The sequence below is a fragment of the Halichoerus grypus genome, chromosome 10 (assembly GCF_964656455.1).
Source record: "Halichoerus grypus chromosome 10, mHalGry1.hap1.1, whole genome shotgun sequence".
NCBI classification, from domain to species: domain Eukaryota; kingdom Metazoa; phylum Chordata; class Mammalia; order Carnivora; family Phocidae; genus Halichoerus; species Halichoerus grypus.
Window position 1 is genome coordinate 30,389,194 of NC_135721.1, and position 27,716 is coordinate 30,416,909.

The 27,716-nt window shown below is 37.5% G+C and overlaps 1 protein-coding gene across 5 annotated transcripts in view; it reads right to left on the minus strand.

Annotated features, from left to right (window-relative positions):
• Positions 1-27,716, minus strand: part of ATL2 (atlastin GTPase 2) — a 59,532-nt gene that overhangs the window by 26,744 nt on the left and 5,072 nt on the right. For all 5 annotated transcript variants that reach the window (XM_036070377.2, XM_078056200.1, XM_078056201.1 and 2 more), the window contains exon 2: positions 6,437-6,681. In XM_036070377.2, the coding sequence (XP_035926270.2) occupies positions 6,437-6,681 (245 nt within the window). The remainder of the gene's footprint in view (positions 1-6,436; positions 6,682-27,716) is intronic.

The following is a 27,716-nucleotide window of genomic DNA, read 5'->3' on the forward strand; positions in this document are numbered from 1 at the left end:
ACATTGCTCATGGAAATACAGATTGGTAAAGCCCCTACTACAGTTAAATGGGCATTACGGACCTAGCATTTCTACTCCTGGGAATATACCCAACAGAAATAAGTACTTATGTTGCCAAGACTTGTAAAAGAATGTTCACGGTAGCTTTATTCATAATAGACAAAAATTACAGATAACCCATGTCTATCAAAAGAAGGAATAAAAAAATTGTGATATCTTCATCCAATGAAATACCACTCAGCAGTAACAAACAATTACTGATGCATTAATAACATGGAGCAATCTCTTAGACTCAATGTTGAGCGAACGAAACTAGACACAAGAATGCATACTTTATGATTACATTTACGTAAAGTTCAAGAGTAGACAAAACTAATCTACTGTGATTTAAGTCAAGATGATGATGGACTCTCAATGTTAAAGATAGTAATACCCAGGGGCGCCTGGGTGGCTCAGTCGGTTGAGCGTCTCCCTTCGGCTCAGGTCATGATCCCAGGGTCCTGGGATCGAGCCCGCATTGGGCTCCCCGCTCAGCGGGAAGTCTGCTTCTCCCTCTCCCTCGGCCCCTCCCCCTGCTCGTGGTCTATCTCTCTTTCTCTGTCAAAAAAAAAAAAAAAAAAAAGATAGTAATACCTGGCAGGGGAAACGAGAGAGCCTTCTAGAATACTGGAGGTGTTCTCTTTCTTGATCTGAATGGCAGTGGTTACAAAAGTATAGGTACATAAAAATTCACTGGCTATACTAAGGTTTATGCACTTTATTGTATGTAAGTTATACCACAAAAAAATAAATAATAAAATGACCCTAGGAAGAAACTTTTAAAAATATCGTTCTTCCTCTAAATACATTTCTTAGGAAAGAACATGAAAAAAACAAATTTTTCTTCATGCATTCACACATTTCCCCCAAGTCTCACATCTCAGACATCGTTAGCCTTAGGAAAAAAAGGTGAAATCAAGTTCAACATCCCTTATGGCCAATGCAGAGATATTCATGCTTTTGGCAAATTGTATGTAGCAGCACATATGATCCTTAAAGATAATTCTTACTCCTGATCTCTGGAAGCCATTCGGGGAGCAACTCTTTAAAAAGTAAAAAATAAAAACTACATACAGTTTCCCTTAAAATGCCTTTAGCAATTATGTTATAAATGGAGTCAAAACTCTTTACTCATTAAGCATAGATACCAGTGGGCGGCAAAAAAGTTAGCAGGCATGCACTCCTGTCTGTCTACCTCAACTACTGAAGTAAACATGGAAAAGAGACCGTTTACAAAAGAATAGTTCACTGTATGTATGGAAAAGGACCAAACATCATTTTATATAGTGGTTTTAAGAATAAAGACTTTGGAATCAAATTCCCTGGTCTGGATCTCACCCTTGCCATGTCCTTTGAGCCTCATTTCCTCAACTATCAAGCTGGAATACTAATAAGACTGCATAGGGTTAATGTGAATACTGAGTGAGATAGTACTCAGTAATCAGCGTACCTAGAATTCAGTAAAGATTCAAAAACTGTTATCTTAAAAGATAATCTATACTTCCTCATGGAAGAATACATCATCTATGAGATGCTTTTGCCAAAAAGTCAAACCTGAGTCTGATCAAGTCCTTAGCTTTAACTAACATTCATAGGACAAAGGAACATGTAAAACTATACAAATGGAATAAAAATCAGCAGATCTGGACTGAGGAAACTCTGTTAAGACCAACAACCAGTTTCTTCAACAAATAAATTGCCAAGAAAAAGAGATGGAGGGAAGCCTAAAAAGAGTTTAAACACTTTAAAGGCCACCAATCACAATGTGGACCTCATTTGGTTCGATCTTGACTCAAACAGCTAAAAATTTAAAAATTAAAATATCTGAGTCAACTGGAAAGTTGATCCCCTATATTACCTAAGGAATTATTTACGTATGATATTACTGTAATGTCCAAAAGACCCCTTATCTTTAAAGAGATATATACTGAAATATTGACAAATGAAATCATGTATCTGGATATACTTCAAAACAACACATAAGGTATGGAATGAGTTGGGGTATAGATGAAATGAGATTGAGTTGATAACTGTAAATACATGAGGATGCATTATACTATTATCCACTTTTACATGTGTTAAAAATTCTTCATAATAAAGTTTTTTAAAAAATAGGGAATGATATAAAACTGCAACCAACTCCATACAGAATTAAGATTCTATCTAGAAGAGTTAAGTAACAGCTCTCACCATTGCTTAGTGTTCAATATGTCCCAAGTATTGTTTTACATAATTTAATTCTAAATTAAGTTTTGACCTTCCTAAACTGATTCCTGAAACTGAAATTACTTTTACATGATAATTTTTGATCAGCATTTTTGTAATAATTCCTACTATCATAGGAGTAATCTACTTTGGAAGCATGGGATTCACAAAAATCAGCTTACTAAAACTTTTAAGATCAAAGCAAATATCCCCTGACAGTTAATGAATAAATAAAATACGGTATAATCATGTAGCAGATACCAAAGTAACAAAAATAATGATCACTACATGCAAAAACATGGGCACATTTCATAGATACTTTAAAGAAATAAACCAAACACAAACTCTCATGGCATGTTTTCATTCATGTGAAGTTCAGAAATTGGAAAACCAGTCTGTGGTACAAGAGTTCAGTATAGCAGTTACCTTTTGGGGTAGATATTAACTGGGGGTGGATATTAACTGGGGGGTATATATTAACTGGAAGGGATATAACATGGTGGGGGGTGAGGTTCTATATCTTCATCTGGGTAGTGGTAATATGGGTGTGTGTGTGTACATGTAAAATTTCAGCAAGCTATACACTTAAGATTTGGGTACTTTCCTGTATATAAATTATATCTCAGGAAAAAAAAAGTCAAAAAAAGAAAAAATATATTTATCTGAACTATACCCTCAACAACCAAATCAGCATTAGAAAGGGAAAAGTATAAAATACTTAAGAGTATACACATATATTCTGCAGGGAAAAGTCATCCTCTCTCCCACCATTACCACCTACTCTGTCTCTCATTACAGATTTTCATCTCCTCTTGTATAACTCCCTACTTTTACAAATGAAATAATGATTTTTTTTTAAATACTGCCATAACAGACCTAACAGTTCTCACATAAATGTTTATGATTATTTTATTTATAGCTTTTTGAGAATGACTTTTACAAGTAATAAATATTCTACTTACAAATTATTAAGTTCACCAATACTTGAATTTCTGTGGTATTCCTCATATATGGCATTCATAGTGAATGTCATAAGTGATACGCTTGTAAGTTCAAAATATTTCCTACATTATGAATTCAAGAATTAGCAATTTTAGTGACCCTTCTCATATAAACTATAGTAAATGATCAATTCCAACACACGAGGGAATTTTATTCTAGAAAAATGTTTAGTTCACCTCTTAAGTTTACAAAAGAAAACTAACTTCTTTCCTCCTATACTTTGAAAACCTATTTTCAAAATACAAGTGGCCGCTCAAAAAAAACAAAACAACACCTGTGTAAGAAGCTATTTACTTCACAAGAATATGAGACCTAAAAATCAGAATTTCCCCTATAATTTGGAAATGTTTGGTAAATACCTCAAAATATTCTTAGTTTTAAATACTGAAGTTTTCATTTTTGTCCAACAGAAACGAGCTCACATTTAACCTTGTATTATTACTTTACTAACTACTCAAAATGAAAACAGTCATCTATTTCTAAATCATGAAGTAAAATATTTATATTTAGCTCCTTTAGTGACCTGCACCCTTACATAAATTGACTCAGGTCAATAAAGAGGACATACAAAGTCAGTGTAAGCCACTACTCATCTCCTACCTTCTTCAGCTAGCATTCCACACTTGCAGACAGATATGGTTAATGAAATAAATTCAAAACTACCCCATTGTGACTTCTCCTTGTTTACTTTCATTGTCCTAGGAAAAGCATGACCCACCACTAAATCAGTAATAAGTAGAGGCATGCTATCCCAAAAATCAGACGTTTAATGTCATTTTTTAATTAACAGAGTAAGATTACTTATACCAGAAATTCTGTATTAGTAATGATATTTCAGCTTAGAGGCCATTAACTAGGTATATAACCTCACTCAGGCCCTCATAACCTTCCGGTGGCTTCAGCGTCTCCCCAGGAGAAAGGAAATTGTATTACTTCAGAGACTGCAAACACATGACACATGCGTGGGCTGCTACTCCCCCTCTGAACAACCACTACTAACTGATCAGAGATGGATTCAGAAATGGCACCTGAGGTGAAATTTATCTGTTATTGCTAGGCAAGTGATCTACACTTCCTTTCCCTTTGAACATTCTGTCTGTGACCCACATGCACTGAACAGCTCAGACACATATATACAATATACATAAGCTAACTTTAACTTAGAGTTAGAACCTCAATTATCATATTTAAATGTACATTCTTTTTTTAAAAAGAATATGTCACTATTTATTCATTTCTCTATTTCAGATGTAAAAGCGAGAAATAATCAAGTCTAAATGGATGAAATACTGTATCTTTCTCAATTTGCTAAACATGCAAAATAGTGTTGTTTAATATGAACTACATTCTTGATACTGAGGCATACATGACCATGCCTAAGGAGATCCCTATGAAAAGAATTTACTGAAAAGCTTCCCGGAAAATCAACTAGGAATGTTTACCTTGTTACTTACCTTAAGGCAGATGCACACCCAGTTACAGACTGATACAGAACTCGTAAAGGTGAGCACCCTGACATGTGTTTAGGCAATTACATAATTCTGTCAGTGTTATTTCTAGCATCTTCATGTAGTTTCTGAATGTCAAACGCCCCCTGTAAAGAAAGTTCTTCCTCCTAAGTGCTCCACTCCAAATTTCCAATTCCTCCTTCTTCGTCCCTATCAAATTCTCACTCCCTCAATGCAACTTACAACTGTTAGAAAAACATTCTGATTCAAGTGAAATTATTTTTTGCTTTTTTTCAAGGGAGAAAGCCAAAATCAGGGAGGAAGAGGGAAATAACAATTGTTTGGCACCATTAAAAAGTGAGACTCTGGTGGGAGGGATGGGGTGACTGGGTGTTGGACACTGGGGAGGGTATGTGTTCTGGTAAGCGCTGTGAATTGTGCAAGACTGTTGAATCTCAGATCTGTACCTCTGAAACAAATAATGCAATATATGTTAAGAAAGAAAAAAAGAAGAAGAAGAATGTAGCAGGAGGGGAAGAATGAAGGGGGGGAAATCGGAGGGGGAGAAGAACCATGAGAGACAATGGACTCTGAAAAACAAACTGAGGGTTCTAGAGGGGAGGGGGTTGGGAGGATGGGTTAGCCTGGTGATGGGTATTGAGGAGGGCACGTTCTGCATGGAGCACTGGGTGTTATGCACAAACAATGAATCATGGAACACTACATCTAAAACTAATGATGTAATGTATGGGGATTAACATAACAATAAAAAAATTAAAAAAAAAAAGTGAGACTCTGTGGAGAAAGGGAGATTCATTGGTCAAAACAGAAAGTAAGTGCTTACTATGGGCCAATTAATGTGTTCAGTGAGGGAGATATGGTAATTAAGATAAGACCCACTACTGGCAGAGATTAAACTGGCCAGGAAAAATAACTAAAGCAGTATCAATGAAACAAATTATTTGTACCATGAGAGTTGGATATAACATAGTCTTAAAAATCAGAGAAGGCCTCAGGGCACCTGGCTGGCTCAGTCATAGAGCATGTGACTCTTGATCTCAGGGTTGTGAGTTCAAGCCCCAATACTGGGCATAGAGCCTACTTTAAAAAAAAAGAAAAAAAAAATCAGGGAAGGCCTGCTATGCAAAGATTAGCCAAGGATACAGCAACATATGAGAAATAACATGAAACACTTGAGGAACTGCAAAAACTATAGTACACCTGACACAGAGAAGCAAGATATGAAGCTCAGACATCAACTGAAGGCCTTGGAAGCCACTCTAAGGAACTGGACTTTATTTCAAAATGCAATAGAGACTGAAGCTGACTTATGTGAAGACCATAGGTGCACTTTTACAAAAGTCTCTATCAGCCTACTTCATGCATTGTTGGAAAGGCGATCAAGAAGGGGGAGGTGTGAAGAAATAACGGGAGAAATGAACAGTACATCAGAGACTTTAGAGTATACTTAAGACATCGCGGGTTAGAGCTACAATGCCTCTAACATAGATGCTCAGTCATATGCATCATTAGGTACTATATGCAAAAAGCAATTATGGAGAGGAGGAAGAATCAAGAACTCAAACAAACTTAGATTAATGTCTTAACTGAGAAGTCTTAGCAAGAACTGGATTTTTGTAAAATTAAAGACACAGCTCTCACTGTTTTTTGTCTATTATTTTTAAACAAGGTTGGTTAGTTGGTTGTTTTTAACTGGGTTCAATTTAAAAGACACTATTCACCTTGTTATACATATATCTAAGCATGAAGTCCAGTAGAAATGATTTCCCTTTACGAAAAGCTCCTGCCACGGATACCACTACTATGTTAAGATCTCGTATGGGCTCCTGTAGCAATATCTGCTCCAAAGCTTCTTCATCGAGCTCAAAGTTATGGTCATCTTCATGAGCAAGAACAATCTGTACTGGACATGGTTTCTTCATAACCTCATCAGAGTTTACTAGGTCATCATCTTCATAATTCTCACCTAGAATTAAAACAAGAGAAAGAGGTTACTTGAATTCCTGCATTACAAACTTCTCCTAAAGGATCACAAATAAAACAAAACTTCAAGTAACTTCCCCCTTATTCCAGATCATCTGAAAATAGTTACAAAAAGTGATGTTCAAGCACATATTGGATTTCTCACTCCCACTGTAATTGGACCAAGAATATTGCTAAGATTTCCCACTATATATACAGATAAGCAGCAATACGAGTACAGCCTCTACTATTAAGTCTTAACAGCTAAATGTGAACAGTAGCTGTTTCTTGAGCACCGCCTTATTCCATAAACAACTTCTGCTACTATATGCACACAGAAACTGGATCTGTGCAAAAGGGGGTTGGGGGGGTCAATTTTGCCCAATAACTCAGAATCCAATTTTTCCCTGTGGGCATCACCTGGAAATTACTCTAAGTTACAAAGGTTAAAACAGGAATTGTAAACATTGTTCACTGTGAAACTTAAATGGCTAAGCTAAGGTCCTAAGAAGTTTCTAAAACTGGCACTTATGGTAAAGCTAACGAGCCCCTAATTTAGTAAAAGTAACCTAATAGTACACTTCCCTTATTAAAGCAAAGCACAGGATTAATATTTTAGTGGAAAACACAAGAAGAGTCAGTGAGGTGCAGAGTTATATCCTATAGTTACACTGGCCTCCGGGCTCTTTTTCAAAGACCACAGCCACCACTTCAAAAATCACGTAACTCCCCCAAAACAGCTATATAAACTCTTCCTTTGTTTACCCAACACACTAAATGAAGGTAACCTTTGCCCAAGAACTTTACTCAATAGTAATGAATAACTATAAAACATGAAACAGCAGAGACAAGTTTCTAAAGTGTAGGCTTCTGTTCTTTTAAAAACAAACAAAAACACCTAATAGCTAGTTTCAGAGTCTATATCCCTTGTCTGGCTTTCTTCCCTATCAACTGCCTGATTCCATGCAGTAACAACTTACTCCTGGGGACCTTATTTATTATCCTTTCCCACATCAACATTTTTAAAAGACTCTCCCCTTGAACCTGTCTACTAAATGCCCCTTCCCAATCTATGGAGACATACCATATCCATCGCGTCCCTTCTCTCCCAGGAGACAGTCTACTGAGAATTATTAGCCAACACTGCAAGAATACCTTATCCAACTAACCACTATTCTTAAAGATTATCTATCTACATTAATGGACTTTTTTCCTCCTTACATAAAGAAATATCTAGCTTATTTGATCTGCAAAAGCTAAGAGCCTTTACCTCCACATCACAAGGCACCTTTAACTGTACACAGCAAAAACAGCAACACTATTTCAAAATGTGCTGCAAACAATGACAATATAAAGAGCAAGCAATTTCAAAGGAGAATCTCTGAAAGTAAAAGCAATCAATATTTAATTAAAGAGGGTATTATCACTTCCAGTTTCAATGGTACACAAATACAGAGTGGTACCTAACTGGTCTCCCTTTTTGCCCCCTCCTCTAATCCAATCTAAATTCCACAAAGTAGCAACTAAATAATATAGGTAAATATGAGTGTGATTAAATTACTCTCCTTAAAATCACTGTTATGGAGGATTAACAACTAAAATCCTACACATGTCTTATAAAATCCTGTACTCATTGCCAAATCTCTCCTGCCTCATTTGGTGCTACTCTCACCTCGGTAAACTACAAACAGACAAGCTAGCCTTTTTTCAGATCCTTATGTTATTAAAGCTCTTTCTAGACTCGTATTTCATTCATGATATTCCTTTGTCTGCAATATTCTTTTCCACGTCATTGCCCTAATCAATTCATGCTTATTCCTTAGGTCTCAGTTTAAACATCATTTCCTCAGGAATATCTTTGCTGAGGCTCCTAACCAAGTTTAGTCCTCCTACACTCCCCCAATCTGAATCCACCCATTATTTGAATATTTATGTAAGTACTTATTTATTATATGTCTCCCCCTCTAGACTATCAATCCTCTGTTTAAAACCCTCAATTAGGGGCGCCTGGGTGGCTCAGTCGTTAAGCGTCTGCCTCCGGCTCAGGTCATGATCCCAGGGTCCTGGGATCAAGCCCCACATCCGGCTCCCTGCTCCGCGGGAAGCCTGCTTCTCCCTCTCCCACTCCCCCTGCTTGTGTTCCTGCTCTCACTCTCTCTCTCTCTCTGTCAAATAAATAAATAAAATCTTTAAAAAAAATAAAATAAAATAAAACCCTCAATTAGCTTTCCACTGTAACCAGAAAATAGAGAGAAAAAACAAAACAAACTCTAAGTTCTTTACCATGACCTCCACAGTCCTGTGTGTTCTGGCTCCTACAGTCTAGTCCTCTAGCTGTTTCCTTGAGCAGGCCACCTTAGAATCCTGTTTCCCACCTTAGAATCCTGTTTTCCCCTGCTGGAATGCTCTGTCCATAGAAATTCAGGTGGCTTAATTCTCCATCATCTAGATCTCAGCTGAAATATTCTCTCTTAAGTGTGGCCTTCCTTGACCACTCAGTCTAAATTACAGACCCCTCCACATCACTTGAACAAAACAGGTTTTTTTCCCCCACAGTCCTTTTCAGTATCTAAAATAATGCTTTATTTGTTTACATGTCTACCTTTATCTCTCCCTCCACAGAATATATGTACCACAAAAATAAGGATCCCACTGCCTTCCACCCAGGTCATGATCTCAGGGTCCTGGGATCGAGTCCCACATCGGGCTCCCCGCTCTGCGGGGAGCCTGCTTCTCCCTCTGCCTGCCACTCCCCCTGCTTGTGCACTCCCTGTCTCTCTCTGACAAATAAATAAAATCTTTAAAATAAAATAAAATAAGGACCCCAATCACCCTGTTGACTACTCTTGTCTCCCAGCACCCAGAACAGTGCTTGGCACCTAGCAGGTGCTTAATAAATATTTCTTGATTGGATGAAATTTACACATTTTACTCAGGAGTTTTATACCTGCCCCTACGTATTTTATGAGCAAATTTGACAATCACATAATTCGTTTGGGAAAATACTTCCAGCAACTCAAGAGTAGTATATATATATATATTTTTTTTTTTTTAAAGTATGAGGTTCTATCAAGTAATACACTAATTAAAAAGAATCCAAAATGAATAAAGTATGCTAAAATATCACAATGACCAAATCTGGATTGCTGATTTTGTTAAAATCAACAAATAGTCTTGTTCCTACTGTAAAGAAAGCATTAGTTTCTGAAAAACAAAACAGACAGGGGGCGCCTGGGTGGCTCAGTTGGTTAAGTGTCTGCCTTTGGCTCAGGTCATGATCCCAGGCGGGCTTCCTGCTCAGCCGGCAGTCTGCTTCTCCCTCTGCCTGCCACTCCCACTGCTTGTGCTCCCTCCCTCTCTCTCTCTCTCTCTCTCAAATCAATAAAATCTTTAAAAAATAATAATAATAGGGGCACTTGGGTGGCTTGGTCATTAGGCATCTGCCTTCAGCTCAGGTCATGATCCCAGGGTCCTGGGATCGAGCCCCACATCGGACTCTCTGCTCCACGGGAAGCCTGCTTCTCCCTCTCCCCCTGCTTGCGTTCCCTCTCTCGCTGTGTCTCTGTCAAATGAATAAATAAAATCTTAAAAATAATAATAATAAATAAATAAATAAATAAATAAATAAATAAATAAAACAGACAAACCACTTGGCAGGAAATTTTTATTAGATTGAAATTTCACCTAGATTAGTTGACTACAGTTATCACTTAGCCAGTTTTCTTTGATTAGCATGGATAAAGATAGGTACCTCAGATATATAGACAGCAGATGTCTACATATTGTCACCATTTCTAGTCTACAGACTTCTAAAGTGAAGTGCAGCAAACATGTTTCAAAAGTATAATGGAGCACAATGACATGGTTCACTAAGTTTACTCCCCCATCATGATTGCTCTACCAAATTTGTAGTAACTACAGATAAAGTACTTCATTCATCAAATACTGATATAAGCAACTGAATAATTATAATGTACATTTCATTAGACTACTTGTAAACATTAACAGTGATTACCTAGATTGGAAATCTTTTTAAATTTAGCATTACTCTGAGATTTTAAACTGAAGTTAAATGCTTGCAGAGAATAGTGATTTTAATTCTATTTCCATTTCTCAGTGTCAAAAAATGACTGAAGGTGACTTCAGACCTCCAATAAATTTTCCTGATTCACTGTTCCAAGTCAGTTCTTCCCCCACTCCAACTCCCAAATGGATCTTTCAAGGTCAAAGCTGAAAGATACCTACCTAGATAAGATCAACTGTTCCTCAAATATTTCCCCATGCCTTAACGCTAAGTATACTTAACCTATTTGTCACAAGGCCTACAAAAAGACATTTGTCTTAGTAAAAAAGGATGAGTAGTTGCCACTGGTTGAGGGGGAAGGACACATGACCAGGTGGAGCACGAGGATTTTTACGGCAGTTAAACCATTCTCTCTTAAGGCAGACATATGGTATTATACATTTGTCAAAACGCACAGAATATGCAACCCCGTAAGTGAAGCCTAATGTAATCTGTGGGCTTTGAGTAATAATGAGCTGTCAATGAAGATTGTAACAACTGTACCACTTTGGTCTGGAGCAGGGAGGCTGTTGATGTGTGGGGACTGCGGTACATGTGTACTCTGTATTTTCCACTCAATTTTGTGGTGAACCTAAAATTCCTCTAAAACAGGAAATCTACAAAAAAAGACACTTGTCTTTTTTATTGCTCTTTAAACATACTTTATCTTAAATCTGCCAAATTCATACATTCAGCATATATTCCAATGGCAAAATTTACACTTCAGGACTGACCTAGATCTGTCTGCCAGCTTCCAGCATAATTATAAGCTAAGGCAATAAAAAGATGCTACAAATCTGCATTACAATAAAATGTTACTAATGTTAGATTATTTCAACCCCAAACTTGTAGAAAGAGAACCAAGTAAAGAGTAATTCACTTTTCAAAAGCAATGAAAGTATATTTTAAGTTATTATTCACATTCCAACTAAAAATGTAAAACAATCTGTATGGAAAGTAGCCTGGATTCAGTCTACTCAGTGTATTTACAAAAATTAGCAGTTTGACAAAAGCAGTATTTCTGTGTCTGGTACTTGGCCCTCAACATTTATACTGTATAACCAAATGAAAACAGTATCTAAGTATTCAGAAGTTTATTCTAGCACATATTTTTAAAAGCCTTTAAGAGGTTATACCATAGCAAACCTATTTGTAGGAATTTTATAAGAAAATAAAGATGCTAACAAAGACGAACAAGTTTGTTGAGCAGTGTTTTTTATGGCAGTGAAAACTAATGTTGAGTGTGGAACTCCGCTGGAAAGGGACTCAATAGTTCTTTTAACCACATGGACATATTACACGGCTTAAAAACACATCCACACATTTAAGATATTAGGGATATTTAAGACATCAGTATAAAATAAGTGGGAAAAAGGCAGATCACAAACTATTACAACTCATCCCCGATTCTGTTTTGCTTTGTTTTTAAAAACATAGGTACACTTACAGAAAAAAACAAAAACAAAATAACACTTGGGACTTCCTCTTCCAGTCATTAGAGTAACTGCTGGCCCTTTGCCACAAACTGTAAAACTAGGCAAAATATATGAGGCATCGCTTTTCAAGGATGGACAACAGTCATAGGAGAATAATCCTTGATAGAAGGAAACTCAAAAGGTGAGCCCCATGACCACCACCCGCCACCTCTCACTTATCTCCCCACCGCCTAGAAACAATTTCCTAAACACAGCATGGGGAACCAAAGCACAAGATCTGAGTTTAGGGCTGCTAAAGCAGTTGGAACCTGCTACACAGGACAGAGAGAAAAAGAAGCTGTGCAGAGGTGCAGCCCAGAAGCTTCACAGGTGCAGAGGAATACCACACTATGCAAAGCTTACCAGAAAGCTGCTACTACAGGGTTGAAAGAGGAACAGACACCAGAAATGTTAACAGTATCGGGATACTTTGGCATTCTGGCCCAGCTGTAGTGGAAAGATCTTATGAACATCTCAGACACCACAAAGGCATAATAATCTGATGGGGAGGCTGGCTATGGAAGAATAGATAAAATAAAATGGCCATTATGTTGATAATCATTGAATCTGGGAGATGTATGTACACAGGTTCCGTTATGTCCTTCACTTCCCTACATATTTGAAAATTTCCATAATAGAAAGTTTCTTTTTTTTTTTTAAGATTTTATTTATTTATTTGAGAAAGAATGAGAGAGAGAGAGAGAGCATGAGAGGGGGGAGGGTCAGAGGGAGAAGCAGACTCCCTGCTGAGCAGGGAGTCCGATGAGGGACTCAATCCTGGGATTCCAGGATCATGACCTGAGCCGAAGGCAGTCGCTTAACCAACTGAGCCACCCAGGCGCCCTGAAAGTTTCTTTTAAAAAGTAGTAAGGCTAGGGGTGCCTGGGTGGCTCAGTTGGTTAAGCGTCCAACTCTTGACTTTGGCTCAGGTCATGATCTCAGGGTCATGAGACTGAGGCCTGTATAGGGCTCCAAGTTCAGTGAGGAGTCTGCTTGAGATTCTCTCTCTCCCTCTCTCCCTCTGCCCCTCCCCCCATTTGTGAGCACTCTCTCTCTCTCAAGTAAATAAATCTTTAAAAAAAAAAATAGTAGTGGGGCGCCTGGGTGGCTCAGTCGTTAAGCATCTGCCTTCGGCTCAGGTCATGATCCCAGAGTCCTGGGATCAAGCCCCACGTCGGGCTCTCTGCTCAGTGGAAAGCCTGCTTCTCCCTCTCCCACTCCCCCTGTTTGTGTTCCCTCTCTCGCTGTGTCTCTCTCTGTCAAATAAATAAATAAAATCTTAAAAAAAAAAAAAAAAACAGGGGCGCCTGGGTGGCTCAGTCGTTAAGCGTCTGCCTTCGGCTCAGGTCATGATCCCAGGGTCCTGGGATCGAGCCCCACATCGGACTCCCTGCTCTGTGGGAAGCCTGCTTCTCCCTCTCACGCTCCCCCTGCTTGTGTTCCCTCTCTCGCTGTGTCTCTGTCAAATAAATAAATAAATAAATAAATAAATAAGTAAGTAAGTAAGTAAGTAAGTAAGTAAGTAAGTAAAAAAAACAGTAGTGAGGCTAATAAAGGTTTTATTAGGAGATGAAACAGATCCAAATACAAAAGACAGAGATACAGGTCAGTGCTATTAGAAGTAAAAGAAGTCTCAAAGATTCTATAACACAGCTTTCTCAACCTTTCTTCTACTTTCACAGTCCTTTAGTGATTGGGAGAGACAAAGGAGTGGCATGGAGGATTAAAAAAAAAAAGTTTTCAAAATACACAACGTCAAGCAATTGTAAAATTCCATGTCTATCCTACCATTCCCCTCAACCTACCTCCCCATAAAAACAGTTCATCTGAACACATCAATCCTTGCCTCCGAAAATCTGAAAGCAAAAACCCTAAGAAACTCATTATCCGTTGGCTAACTAAAAAGTAGGTACTCTTTACTAGGCAAAACTGAAAAAAAATGAGGTTTAAAATCAAATCCATTAAAACAAAAGACAATTTTAGGACTAGATGGCTACACTGGTGAATTCTACCAAACACTTAAGGAAGGGAAAAAAAGAAAAAACAAAAAAACAAACAAACAAAAAAACATTTAAGGAAGAAATTATACCAATTCTACAAATACTCTTACAGAAAAAAAGAAAAGGAACATTTCCCAACTCATTTTATGAAGCCAGTATTATCCTAATACCAAAACTCGACGAAAACATTGTAAGAAAAAACTACCAATAGCCCTCACGAACAGACATAAAAATCCTTAATCAAAATCCAGTATTCGGAATACATAAAAAATTCTTACAACTGTTCGGTAAGAACAATTCCATCTTTTTAAAAGACTATTTGAGAGAGCGCGCGGGGGGGGGGGGAGGGACAAGCAAACTCCCCACTGAGAAAGCCCCCTGACACGGGGCCTGGATCCCAGGACCCTAGGATCATGACCTGAGCCAAAGTCAGACGCTTAACTGGCTGAGCCATCCAGGTGCCCCCTAGAACAATTCCATCTTAAAATGGGCAAAAGATTTTAATAAACACTTCAAAGAAGATATATGAATGTCATTAAGCACATGAAAATATACTCAACACCATTAGATGTTAGAGAAATAAAAATTAATACCACAATCAGATACCACTACACACTCTAATAGCTAAAAGACTGACAAAATAGGTGGTGGGGAGCAACTGGCTTGCACATGTATTTGTTAAGAGTACAAAATGATACAATCACTTTGAAAAACTTTTTGGTATAGATAAATTATAATTTACCTTATAGAAAGTTAAACATATTTTAAATAATCTCCACCCAACGTGGGGCTTGAACTCACTACCCTAAGATCTAGAGTCACATGATCTACCGACTGAGCCTGACAGGAGCCCCAGTTAAACATATATTTACCACACAACCTGCAATCACACACCCAGGTACTTAAAAGAGAAATTAAAACATATGACAACAAGGGCACCTGGGTGGCTCCGTCGTTGGGCGTCTGCCTTCAGTTCAGGTCATGATCCCAGGGTGCTGGGATCCAGTCCCACATCGGGCTCCCTGCTCAGCATGAAGCCTTCTTCTCCCTCTCCCACTTCCCCCTGCTTGTGTTCCTGCTCTCGCGCTCTCTCTGTCAAATAAATAAATCTTAAAAAAAAATATGACAACAAAAGACTTGAAAATGAATATTCATAGCAGCTTTATTCATAATGGACATAAATTGGAAAAAACCCAAATGTCCATTTACTGGAAAATGCATAAATTGTGTTAAATCCATACAATGAACTATTACTTGGACATGAAATGAATTACTGAAATACACACTAACACAGATAAATCTAAAAAGCTATATACTAAGTGAGAGGAGCCACACACAAAATGCTATAGTGTCCGAGTCCACGTATATGAAATTTTAGAAGAAGTAAAACTACAGTAACAGAAAGCAGATCATTGGCTCCCAGGAGCTGAAGGCAGGGGAAGAGAATTGACTACTGCTACAAACTCAAATGTGTATGTGTCCCCAAATTCGTATATTGAAGCCCTAATCCCCGATGTGATGGTATTTGGAGGTGGGGCCTGCGGGGTGATAATATAAGGTCATGGGGATAGAGCCCTCATGAATTAGTCAGGGACTTCAGAGAGATGATCTCTTTCTCCGCCCCGTGAGGACACAGCAAGACAGCCATCTGCAAACTAGAAAGAGGACTGAAACCAAATCTGCTGTCACCTTCCCAGTCTCCATAACTGAAAAATATACGTCTGTTTAAGCCATCCAGTTTATGGTAATTTGTTATAGCAGCCCAAGCCAAGACAATTATAAAGGGATATAAGGAGCTTTTTGAGATGATGGAAATATTCTGTATTATGGTTGTGGTGGTGGTGGTGGCTATAAAACTCATCAAATTCATCAAAACTTATCAAATTGTACTCAAAAATCAGTGAATTTTATGTAAGTTATTTCAGTAAGGCAGATTTTGAAAAAAATCAACGCAGCCTATTCCCCTTAGCACTTTTTTTTTTTAAGATTTTATTCATTCATGAGAGAGCCCGAGTCGGGGGAGGGGCAGGGGAGAGGGAGAGGCAACCCTGAGAACATGACCTGAGCCCAAGGCAGATGCTTAACTGACTGAGCCACCCAGGTGCCACCCCCCCCTTAGCACTTCCATTTAATAAATGAGAGAATAAAGCAATACAACCAATTTATTAGTCATTTTGCAGAACAAAAATATTCTAATTAGTATCGTCTACTTCAAGGAGTATTGCCCATGAAGGTTATACTCCAATGTGATGAAAAACTAGAGCTGTCCATCAATTCTGACACTGCTCAAATTCAATTTAAAATGTTTTCCCTTGACCTGAATTCAGGAACTGGAAAATACAATTTTGAGTGTCTCCAATGGTGACAAATGTACTCCTTTGTAATGAATTCTTGTGAATCCACTATCTCATCATGCCAAAATATTTTGCTTAGAAAATAAAAAGTATTAGGAAGTTACTAATACTTATTTTCAACTCAAAATAGCTTTTTATATTGAGGAGCAAGGGCTTTTTTTAATTATTATTCCTATAAATTCCCTATCTGTTTAAGCATCAACAGATTATGCACATGCTTCCTATAATACATATGTCAAGACACATGAGGACATTCAAGTTCTAGTATATACGCTTAAAAATTAGTCTCAATACTTAAAATTATATCTCATATATCACTCACTGGGGCTTTAGAGATTAGGCAGACAAATTCACTAATTGTACAGAAAAGGAAAACAAAGGACTAGACTTCTGTTTGCAGGGAGAACTGGGCTAGGTGTTCTTATTAATTTCGTGTTTTTCCTCTATAGCAGTGCTTCTCAAACTTTTAACATACATATGAATCATCTGGGGATCTTGTAAAAATGCATATTCTGATTCAATAAATCTGGAGGGAAGCCTGAAACTGCACATTTCTAACTCCAAAATGATTCCAACACTGTTAGTCTCAGAACCTAATGGAGAACCAAGGATCACCATATTTTACAGGTGTTTAGTACGTAAACTAATTTTATTTTGTAGTTTCTTCTGATGTAAAGTTTTTACAGAAGGAAAAAAGTTTTCAAGCTAAACTATAATCCTGTATTCTTCCTGAGAGACTGCTAATACTCTGAATAACTAACCACTCCAGCCTAGCCACTGAGGATTCTGGAAAAAGCGAAAAAAGGCAGTGACATAGACATCCCTACTTTAAAAATATAAGTGTAGAAAATGTTTTAATATGTTGACATGATATATAGATGGAGTTGAAAATTATTGGTCTATTGGTCTGCAGTCATCATCGGCCACCTGAGGGAGCTTTCTAACAATGCTGGGCTTCCCTCCCCCCTCCCCCCAGACAGATGCAGCCCAGAAGAACACTGACAGACACAAACTTGGACTTCCATAATATGGTTTTTTTGAAAAAGAGAAGCAGAATCAGGGACTTCAAGAAAATTTTTAACTATTTGCTCCTATAAAACAGTGTTATTAAAAACTCATAAGGTTAAAATTCTCTCACATAAAACGGAAACTACAATGCAAACTGCAGAAATAAAAACTTCAAAGATTCCAGAAGACCTATTAGCAATGTCAGATATCAGGTACTTTCGTACATTAGCTTTGCCCCCTTTGCTAATCATTTTGCTAAAAAATGCTTTTAAAGAGTATCTAATTAATTCATCTCCTTCCTTCATTACTGTCAAATCAAGAGATACACAAAAGTTGTTTTCTTAGAACATTCACATATTATTTTCCACTTGAAAACTACTGTTTCCATAGTAACCAGCACTGATGTCACAGAATTTTTGCTGTTCCCATTTAAAGAACACTGAGGCATGAAAATGTTATGAATTTACCTGAATAGATTAAAAAAATGTAAAATAGATTACAAATGTATAAGCACAAGGTATTTTTCCCAAAGCTTATCACCAAATATTAAGCAGTTCTTAAAGCATACACTTAAATATAAGTGTACTCTGAGGGAAAAAATTTTCAACTAAAGTTAATTTAAATTAGTTTAAATGAGGATGCAGTTTATGAAGTCAATTTTGTTAGCTAGTTAAGAGATGCTAGAATAATGGCTCAGGGGACTCTAAGCAACAACAAAGAAATTCAGAAAAATTCTACTTAGTGAATCAGCAACAAAGGTTTTTCTCGATTTTCTTCCAAAGTTAAGTCTTGTGGAAAATCTCACCCAAGTTACCCCAGGGGTCTTGCATCTGCTCTTAAGTACTTTTTTTGGGGGTGGGTGGGGAAGATATACTTTTGTTCTGCAGTCCCAGTTTTTGAAGAATCAGAGTACGCAATACTGAAAAAATTTTTAGGGAAGTTATTTATATGCTACAAGAATTCTTACACTTACGCACAGGGAAAAAAAAAAGGTTCCTTGTCCACTGAAGTACTATTTGAAACTGCCAAAAAAAAAAAAAAAACAAAACGAAACAATCTAAATATTCATGGATAAATAAACCATGAAATAGAAAGCCAAGGGGCGCCTGGGTGGCTCAGTCATTAAGCGTCTGCCTTCGGCTCAAGTCATGATCCCGGGGCCCTGGGATTGAGCCCCACATCAGGCTCCCTGCTCAGCGGGAAGCCTGCTTCTCCCTCTCCCACTCCCCCTGCTTGTGTTCCCTCTCTCGCTGTGTCTCTCTCTGTTAAATAAATTAAAAATCTTAAAAAATAAATAAATAAAAAGAAATAGAAAGCCAAAATTAATGAGTAAGATATAAGTGTGTATACATGGATAAACTTCAAAACCAATGTCGAATGAAAAAAACAAATCAAATCACAAGTACATGCTCTGGGCCACTTACTAAAACTTTTTTAAATACAGCACAATACTGTATGTCATTTATTTTAAAAATACATATAAGGGGGCGCCTGGGTGGCTCAGTTGGTTAAGCATCCAACTCTTGATCTCAGCTCAGGTCTTGATCTCAGGGCTGTGAGTTCAAGCCCCACGTTGTGGCTCTACACTGGGTGTGGAGCCTACTTAAAAAAAAAGCATACATATATTTTATTAGACTATCAAAAAACCAGGAAACATGAATGCCAACTTCAAGATAAGTGTGTGTGTGTGTGTGTGTGTGTGTGTGCGCGTCTGTGGGTGGTATGTGTAGGGAGGGAAGAAAAGAAGAAAAAGATTTTGGGAGAACCCTTCAACTTGTACAGTGACATTTTGTTTCTCTTTAAAAATGATTCAAAACAATTAGGGCAAATACTATGTATTAGATCTAGGCAATGGGCACTTGACATCTATAATATTTTTCTATCATTTTTATAAGTTTGAAGTATGTTACAATCATTTTTAATGAAGACTTTTAAATTACTTCAGAATTTACTTCCACAGAAAAAGTAACTTCTATTTATTGAATGACTCTGACTTTAGGATAGACACTGTGACAGGAACCCTCTCAACAACCCTGAAACTTAGCAATTATCCCCATTTCAGAGTGAAGAAATACGGACAAAATTTTTTTAAAAAAAAAGAGGGGCGGGGCGCCTGGGTGGCTCAGTCGTTAAGCGTCTGCCTTCGGCTCAGGTCGTGATCCCAGAGTCCTGGGATCGAGCCCTGCATCAGGCTCTCTGCTCAGCGGGAAGCCTGCTTCTCCCTCTCCCGCTCCCCCTGCTTGTGTTCCCTCTCTCGCTGTGTCTCTCTGTCAAATAAATAAATAAAATCTTAAAAAAAAAAAAAAAAAAAAAAGAGGGGCGCCTGGGTGGCTCAGTCGTTAAGCGTCTGCCTTCGGCTCGGGTCATGATCCCGGGGTCCTGGGATCGAGCCCCACATCGGGCTCCCTGCTCGGCGGGAAGCCTGCTTCTCCCTCTCCCACTCCCCCCGCTTGTGTTCCCTCTCATGCTGTCTCTCTCTCTCTCTCTGTCAATTAAATAAATAAATAAAATCTTTAAAAAATAAATAAAATTTTTTAATAAAGAAAATGGAGTATATGCATCAAGATTTCTATCTGGGTTTTTATATTAAGTCCATGCTGTTTCCTCTATACCAAACTTTCAATGTTACAGGGTAATTCTTACAAAAATCACTGTTTCCCAGTGGTATAGCCATAGGAAAGGAGATACAAATCAGTTCATATTTTGAAAAGATGTTTATCACTTAAATCCCTGATATCAGTTCATCTATTCTTATAAGTAAAAAATGACACGTACAGTTATGTATGGGCTTAACGAATTTAATTTTGTTTAGTTGGGAGAGGTGAACTGATAAACATCTAATATTTGAGATTTTTAGATCCTTAAAGTCCTGGATTAAGCTGGAGTTCTGGACAGGGGCACCTGTGTGGCTCAGTCGTTAAGCGTCTGCCTTCGGCTCAGGTCATGATCCCAGGGTCCTGGGATCAAGCCCCGCATCGGGCTCCCTGCTCGGCGGCAAGCCTGCTTCTCCCTCTCCCACTCCCCCTGCTTGTGTTCCCTCTCTCGCTCTGTCTCTCTCTGTCAAATAAATAAATAAAATCTTTTAAAAAATAAAAAATAAACTGGAGTTCTGGACAAAAAAATAAAGTAACCAAAATAATCAAAACTACGGATACCTAAGTCTTCCTTGACAGATCAACAGGGAAAAAAAAAATGTTTGCTATAGCACGGTCAGTCCATATGTAATTTAATTATGGATCTGAGTTATACTGACAATATTTTAAAAAAAAAAATTTTTTTTTTTAAGATTTATTTATTTGACAGAGAGAGAGATAGTGAGAGCAGGAACACAAGCAGGGGGAGTGGGAGAGGGAGAAGCAGGCTTCCTGCCGAGCAGGGAGCCTGATGTGGAACTCGATCCCAGGACCCTGGGATCATGACCTGAGCCGAAGGCAGACACTTAACGACTGAGCCACCCAGGCGCCCTATACTGACAATATTTAATCAGCCAAAACCACACCATGAAACAGTGAGTCCCATGTACACTAAAGCTTAAGAACCAGCTGGGTGGCTTGTTTGGAATACAGACTCTTGGACCTCAACTCCAGAGTTGATTCAGCGGATCAGAAGTGGAGTCCAGGAATCTACATTTGTAACAAGCACCCCACTGACAACCACCAAGGTCATTACTATGCAAGGAGGTTAAAGGACTAGAAGTGGGAGTGCATAAGTCTTTATTCCTTCAACAAACATTCACTGAACACCTACAACATGGTTCTAAGAATTGCAGGATTCACTAATGAACAAATTAAAAAAAAAAAATCCTACCCTTAGGAGTTTATTACATCCTAAAGATGAGGAAATAGAAAACAAATATATGACCTAGGCTAGTATTAAGTACTACAAAGAAAAATAAAGCAGGTTAAAGGAAATGAAAACAGGGGCTTGCTATTTCATAAAAGAATGATCAGGCAAAGCTTCCCTAATAAGGAAACATTTGAGCAGAGAACTGAAAGAAGTGGATTAACTGGGAGAAGGGGTGAAAACATTATTAATAACTTTCTCACTCTTCGAAATAATTTAATGCATGAAATAATTTTAGGTGTACCTTCTACTATAGAAGAGGGAAAAACAGGGTCTATTCTGGGTTAATAACCACATAATATATCTCTTTAATCCTCAAAATCATTTTGTTGGGTAAACTATGAGTTTCCCTGTTTATATATAAAGGAGGACAATGAGGTTCAGATTAAGCAATTTGCAAGGACATATATTTCCTAAGTAATCAAATCTGTATGCACACTCAGGTCCTAGTCAAATCCATCATCTTCCAACTATGCCAAATGAGCATGTTTGCTGAATAAACTCAGAGCTGAATTGTTACGTGCTCAAGATTTCTAGAAAGCTGAAAAAAAGTACCAAAACCACAATTTGTTTAAAAAAATAAAGAGGGGTTTATTTCTCATCTTTATAACAAATCTTGGCATACAGCTATTTTTCCCTCTTTCCAAAAATTTCTTTGTCAAAATTTATTTATGCAGTCAGCAAAGCGTTTATACCATCCCCCAACAGGTGGGAAACAATCTTTTTTCTCTTCATAAGCTTTCTAGAAGGGCAAATTTTAAATTGCAGGCATTTAAAATGAGATACAATAAAATTGTATTTGCCCATCTTTGATAAGATATGGATATATAATTTACATGTAAATAAATGTGTAATTCATTGTTTCATACAGTACACCTATACAATGTGTCATGAATAACTGAGGAAGGGCCCCCACCCCACCTACTTCAAGCTAGTAGTAATTAGAGAGCAAGGCATTATACTAGATACTAGAGAAATACAATTTGCTGATGATAATGGTTCTTACTCTCAAGGCTTCAACACAAACAAGTATAAGAGAACAGTAAAGAAAGCGCTATGTTAGATTATTTAGCTAGTGTTATCAATGAAGACATCCTGGAGAAGGTTGCATCTCTGAGCCCTGAAAATCAGATTAAGGCTAACCTTAAAAGTTTAGGCTAAGAATACTGGGCATTATCCTGAGAGCCAAGGAAAATTTTGAGGCAGAGGAGTGACAGGATCAAAGCTGTGCTACAGAGATAAACCAAAAGTGATGAGTAAGAAGTATAATGAGAATCTAAAAACAGGGAAATCAGATATTAAGTAACTAGAAGCGCCTAAGTATAAGGTGAGAAGCCCAAAGTCAGAAGGTGACAGTAAAAATGGGAAGCACTGCATGTGAGAGCTAGCCAGTTCTTCAACATCCTTCTCTGAACTAGGCAACAGAAAACACTAAATCATTCCATATTTCTATAAGGAACATATACTTTTCTTATAAGCCTTTATAAAACAACAATGCACTAAATTTCCATTTCCAAAAGTAATTTTGGCAGTTACTCTGAGACTTTCTAACACAGAGATCAGGAATCCATCAAAACCAGAGTAGGTTTCCTTGAATCAGGCAAACCCACTGAATCATTCCCTTTTGGCCCCAAAATTAACTCAGTAGTGAGTTAAAGATATTAAATCCATAGAAAAAGCTACTGAAATTTGGGATAACCAGTGAGCAAAGGAGTCATTAATACACACAGAGACCCAAGCTTAAATTTAGAATAAGGTTTTTATGACAAATCTCAGGTATCTGCCAAGACTCTGGAAATAAGTTGCTACATTCCATTGTGCCACAACTCTACCTCAGATGGCTCATTATAGCAGCACTTTATTTCTTAAAAAAAAAAAAAGAAAGAAAATTATTTATTTGAGAGCATGTGCACACCCCCACCCCCCGCAGGGAGAGAGGGACAAGCAGACTCCCCACTGAGCGTGGAGCCTGACAACATGGGGCTCAATCCCAGGACCCTGATATCATGACATGAGCTGAAGTCAGATGCCTAACCAACTGAGCCACCCAGATGCCTCTACAGCAACACTTAAAAAAAAAAGAAAAAAAAAAAGAGAGAGAGGTATACACTCAAATCCCAAACTCGGCTCAATACAGGCAAAATTCCTACTAAGAGAATAGCTGTAAGAAGAAGGGAACAGTGCAAAACAGACAAACATCCTTCCAAGTAGATATATGTGACTAATTTGAAAAACAAAAGGGATAAAAAAGTCAGAGGTTCTCACTATACTCTCTTTTTATCCTTTCTCTAGTTTGGCAACTTTTAAGAGTACACATCAGGATTCCTTGCAGTAGATAAATGCAGATGCTCAAAAACAGGGGTGGGGGAACACATCTCCATAGTTTTTAAGAAGTCACATTTACAGGTATTCAGACAGTTTTTCCAGGAATCATCCAGTTATTTAAATCAATTCTTTGCTTGACTTGGCTACAAAAACAGCCCATATTCTCTTTTTATTACACATGCTCTACCACCATTTGATCCTTCAGTTACCTCTATCTAATTGCTTTTAAATACTTTTTAAACAAATTCTTAGAAAGGAGAGACAAGTGCTTAAACTATTTTGAAAAAACCTTACCAAACACTGCCTTTTTATCTTGAAACAAGTGGTATATCCTACACTCTGCCTCCTAAGACCCACCCATTCTTCAAGGCCTGACAAAGCCCACCCTCCTCCATGAAGTCTTCCTCAGTAACACTAGCACACAGTAATTCCTACTTCTGAAATTATAAACTTAATGATACACTTTACTGACAAATATGCATAAGGTCTATTTGATCTCCCAACTACATGAAAGTTTAGAACAGGGATCTGTTCTACACTTTTCTACACAGGTACTCATTACAAGCAACTGAGAAGCCCTTTCCTAAGGTAGGTGCTCAATATGTCAACTGATAACATCAAGGGAAAAAAGCTAGTTCTTTGTCTAAAAATGGTCTTGTATCAGCCTGCCCTCCTCCACCTCTTTACTCCCAAAGAAAACTAACTTCTTTACACTCTTTGTACACTCAATACAAGCCAAGTGCTTTTAAGACATTATCTTTTAATCTTAAACTTCCAAAGTAGGTTTTTTTCTTAGTTAAGGAAGTGGAAGCTTGGTGGTGGTGACAATCCGAACCAAGCGCCTAAGCTAGAAGCTTCTACCACACTACGGGGCACCAAAGCAGATACCCATACTCTGCCATTAAAGAGTCAGGAATAAAAAAATTTTCAGGAAGAATTCAAAACAGTTAAAAACAAAACAAAACAAAACCCTATGGCAGCATACCTAAAAATTCAGAAGAGACCAGCACCAATAAGTTGAAAAGTTACCAATTTAAGAAAAACACTCATACGCAACCATTTTAAATGTTTTTTTCCCGAAAACACAATATTCCCCCCAAAATCCCACAAAATTAAAAAGCAAATATGAAAAAGAATTTCTTATGAACAAAAGGACTTTTACAAAGCAGTAAGAAAAACAGAGAAATGGTCCAAGAATATGAAAATGCAATTAATAAAAAGAATTCACAGTTACCGTATTAAAATTTAAACATCAACTGTAATGAAAGAAATACAACAGTAAGATCCTTTACCTATGTGTTGGCATTCGTTTTTAAATAACAACACCCACTTGTGAACAAAAGTATTCGCAAACAAGTACAAACCTAACCCAAACGAACACAGAATAAATCAGAACTTTCTGAATGGATTTGCTGATGTGTCTTCAATATTGAAAAGTATAGGTGGTTCAACCCAGAAATATACTTTTAAGACCTTATCCTAAAGGTCAAGATTTATCTACAAAGATGTTTAGCCAGCATTATTCACAAGAAATAACCCCATATCTAGAAGGAGGATTAGTTTAGTACTACAATGCCATTTAAAAAATCATGTTGTAGACATTATTTAATCACACAGGGAAATACAATATGAATGAAAAAGTAAGTTACAAAATTACAGTAAGATCCCAATTTAGAAAAAATTAAATTATGCATTAAAAAAGGGTATATACTAAAAGACGTATACCAGAATGCTAACAGTGCTTACCACTAGTTGATATGATTTTTACTTTCTTCTTTTTTATCTGTATTTTCCAAAGTATCTACAAAGATTTACTGCTTTTGAAATTTAAAAAAGAAAAATTAAAACTTTTACAAGGTATAAATTACCCATGACTTATATTAGATTAAGAGCCATGATCACAAGCTCTAATCAATCACAAGTTTAGCTGTAATTTAAAGGCAGTAAATTTCTATCTTAATATCTAATTGTAAGACTTTTGGCATCAACAACATTGTTCAACCTTTCCGAGAACTTCTAGCCTACACTTCAGAATTTGCGAAACAATACCCAAGGCCACTGCCATTCTCCTGCAATAAAAAGCCTCTCAACTCTAAACAAAAACTCCACAAGATCATATTGTAGTATCTATTTTAAAATTAAAGTGCTGGGGCGCCTGGGTGGCTCAGTCGTTAAGCGTCTGCCTTGGGCTCAGGTCATGATCCCAGGGTCCTGGGAGCCCCGCATCGGGCTCCCTGCTCAGCCAGGAGCCTGCTTCTCCCTCTCCCGCTCCCCCTGCTTGTGTTCCCTCTCTAGCTGTGTCTCTCTGTGTCAAATAAATAAATCTTTAAAAAAAAAATTAGGGCGCCTGGGTGGCTCAGTTGGTTGAGCGGCTGCCTTCGGCTCAGGTCATGATCCTGGAGTCCCAGGATCGGGTCCTGCATCGGACTACCTGCTCAGCGGGGAGTCTGCTTCTCCCTCTCCCGCTCCCCCCTCTTGAGCTCTTTCTCTCTCTCACTCTCTCTCTCAAATAAATAAATAAAATCTTTAAAAAATAAATAAATAAATAAATAAAATTAAAGTGCTGATGAAAAGAGCAATTTCTGAAGATGTGATTAATAACTACGTTCAAAAAAATTAACAAGGGTAATTCGTATCAGTTTCTCTACAATTTACTTCAAAAACAACTCACCCCCCCTTTCTGATAAAAGTAAACTTAACCCAAGTTTTAATATCTCATAAACCCATTCACTCAAATATGAAATGAGCTCATTTAGCATGCCAATTCCATCCCCCTTTTAAAAGAGTTTCGTTATAGAAGGCTTTAAGGTTTCTAAAGTGCCTTCAAGATTATCTATTTAATAATCAAAAAAAAAGAAAAAAACAAAAACAAAAACCTTTAAGTTTGCTAAGGCAGATATTACCTACCAGGAAGGAAAAAATGTTATTACAGAGCTAGTATTAAAATCCAAGCCTCCAGGGGCGCCTGGGTGGCTCAGTCGTTAAGCGTCTGCCTTCGGCTCAGGTCACGATCCCAGGGTCCTGGGATCGAGCCCCACATCGGGCTCCCTGCTCGGCGGGAAGCCTGCTTCTCCCTCTCCCACTCCCCCTGCTTGTGTTCCCTCTCTCGCTGTGTCTCTGTCAAATAAATAAAATATTTTTAAAAAAATAAAAATAAAAATAAAATCCAAGCCTCCATTCTAATTCCATTCTGAAGATCATAATAAGTTTACAGAATTCAAAAGTTAAAATATATCCTAATCACTATTCATGACTCCAAATGATTACATGTAGGGGGGAAAAAAGCTTTTAATGGGATTCACAATTTGTGGGGGGTAAAGCTTTTAATGAGATTCACAATTTGTGTACTTTCAAGTCAATCATTCTTTAGGCATTTTTGCGCAAAACAGACCCCAGTTAGATTCTGCACATTTACTATCTGAAAAGTAAATGCACTCTACTTGAAAACTGCCATGACCTTAAGAAATTACTTCATATTGAATCCTATATTGAAAATAAACAATTTCAGAAGATTATTTTGCTATGATTGATTCTCTAAAGCACAAGTTTATTAAAATGAAGCTGGTGAAAAGTATGAATGTATATTTTTATCTTATAAAAACTGAACAAAGGTTTTTCAAGTCATGTATTTTGAAAAAACTTTTTGTTCAAAATAACTACACATTATAGCAATACTACCATCAACAGAATGTCTGCCACTGGGTTAAGCACTTTTTCACATTTAATACTTGCAATATCCCTAATCATGAACACATTATCAGCATTTTACAGGTAAAGTTAAAAATTTACCTACCACCTCTGCCCAAACTAAACCTTTGTCCAGACTGCAGGAAAAAAAAATTAGAAGAAACTGATTGCAAATATACACATGTATATATAACAGCATAAGTAGCCAAATAGGCACATTCTTACATAAGCATTACAGTCTCTTACACAGGCAGCTTTACAATTTATGAAACATTTGTACCTAT